General features: G+C 37.0%; 1 protein-coding gene across 1 annotated transcript in view; it reads left to right on the plus strand.

Annotated features, from left to right (window-relative positions):
• Window positions 1-2,091, plus strand: part of TTN (titin) — a gene marked incomplete at both ends in the record, with an annotated part of 84,213 nt that overhangs the window by 28,510 nt on the left and 53,612 nt on the right. Inside the window, 4 exons of the mRNA XM_010138321.1 lie at window positions 1-227; window positions 319-509; window positions 988-1,417; window positions 1,915-2,084. Of these exons, the coding sequence (XP_010136623.1) occupies window positions 1-227; window positions 319-509; window positions 988-1,417; window positions 1,915-2,084 (1,018 nt within the window). The remainder of the gene's footprint in view (window positions 228-318; window positions 510-987; window positions 1,418-1,914; window positions 2,085-2,091) is intronic.

Below are 2,091 nucleotides of genomic sequence, written 5' to 3' on the forward strand. Positions count from 1 at the left end.
TGATGTGACAGGTCTGCCAATGCCGAAGATTGAATGGGACAAGAATGAAGTTTTAATTGACCAAACATCCAGTGCACTTAAGATAACCAAGGAAGAAGTATCTAGAAGTGAGGCGAAAACTGAACTTAGCATGCCTGCAGCAGTGAGAGATGATAAAGGCACTTACACTGTGAGAGCTTCCAATCGTCTTGGCACTGCATTTCGCAATGCGCATGTTGAAGTGTATGGTAAGGATACAACATTTTAATAAAACAACAGCCAATAACGTGCTTTTGCCTTTTTCTTGATGTAATTTTATGGTCTATTTTTTTCATACAGATCGTCCTTCTCCACCAAGAAATCTTGCTGTTTCTGATATTAAAGCAGAATCATGCTATTTAACGTGGGATGCACCTCTTGATAATGGTGGTAGTGAAATTACCCATTATATTATTGAGAAACGTGATGCTAGTAGGAAGAAATCAGAGTGGGAAGAAGTCTCAAAAAGTGCTGCTGAGAGAAGACTGGGGGTAATGTGTAAAATATCTTTATTACATACTTCAGTATACATTAAAAATAACAATAGGACGTATTTAATGAAAACTGCTGCTTGCATAGGTACTTGTAGTTGTGCTCCATTTCGACTCCAGAATTACTGGGTGAATGTTGCCCACCTATGTAAGTGTGTTTTTCTCCTCACATGACAAAAGAGATTGTTCTCTTTTGCCACTTAATCTCAGCTGAGTTTAGATGTCTTCTTTTCCATTTCCGAGCATTATTCATACATTTACCAACTGCAAAAACAAACATGATGACATTTTTATTTAAATTTGATCCTATACATGTGAAATAAGAATATCCCTAGGGCCTTACACACAGCTCTGTAGTACCTAAACATAGGTATGTCAATGAGTTTTCAAGACAGAATTTAAAGCGAAAACCACTGCATAACTTCAAATAAGTTTACTCTGAAAGCAGCCAAGTATTGTTTTAAATCTTATTTTTCAGGTTTGGAATCTTGCAACCAATGAAAAATATCAATTTAGAGTCCGGGCTGCAAACAAATATGGAATAAGTGATGAATGCCTCTCAGAAAAAGTTGTAATTAAGGATCCCTATGGCCTTCCCGGACCTCCTGGAAAGCCAAAAATTTTAGATCGCACCAGATCATCAATGCTGGTGACTTGGGAGCCTCCTTTGAATGATGGTGGCAGCCCAATAACTGGCTATTGGTTGGAGAAGAGAGAGGTGGGAGGTGTCTACTGGTCACGTGTTAACAGGGCTCCAGTAACAAAACCATCAGTAAAGGGTCTGCAGTACAACGTGCTTCGTTTGGCTGAAGGTGTTGAATACCAGTTTAGAGTTATGGCTGAAAATCTTGCTGGAATTGGCCCTCCCAGTGAACCATCAGATCCTGCCTTAGCAGCAGATCCCATATGTAAGTATATAATTTGCATGACTATTTTTAAGGACTATATCATACCAGAACCAAAATGTGCTGCTATTATTTATATTGAATTTAGTGCAATTAATCCAATGTTTTATTTTCATTAAAACAAAAAGAATATATTGACATCAGTTTCCTGATTTACAGGTTTTCACCATTTTAAAAATAATTAGCTTTAATTTTTATTTACTTCTTTCATTAACTTAAACTGTGATTACACCAATGCAAACATTGCCGACTAAAATTGAGCTCAGATTCAGATTTTTGTATTATTGTTTTCCTTTATTGAACAAGGCATTGTTTATGCCTTGTACCTTAAGTACCCCTTAATAATATATGCCGTTTATGTAATTAATACACATGGTCAAGGATTATGCACTCTATGTATGACAGAAGAAAATGAAAATACTTGCATTCTTCTAGAAAGTATTCAGAAAAATAAAGGCAGACACTAACTCAGATAATTTTTACTTGCTCTTGTTTTAAAGTTGTACCTGGTCCACCATCTTGCCCAGAGATCAAAGACAAAACCAAATCATCTGTAGCTCTTGCATGGAAGCCTCCACAAAAGGATGGCGGCAGTCCTATAAAAGGTTACATTGTTGAAATGCAAGATGAAGGCAGTACCGACTGGAAGAAGGCGAATGAAGGAGACAAACTCTTTC

Source organism: Buceros rhinoceros, unplaced genomic scaffold, assembly GCF_000710305.1.
Source record: "Buceros rhinoceros silvestris isolate BGI_N320 unplaced genomic scaffold, ASM71030v1 scaffold2866, whole genome shotgun sequence".
Lineage (NCBI taxonomy): Eukaryota > Metazoa > Chordata > Aves > Bucerotiformes > Bucerotidae > Buceros > Buceros rhinoceros.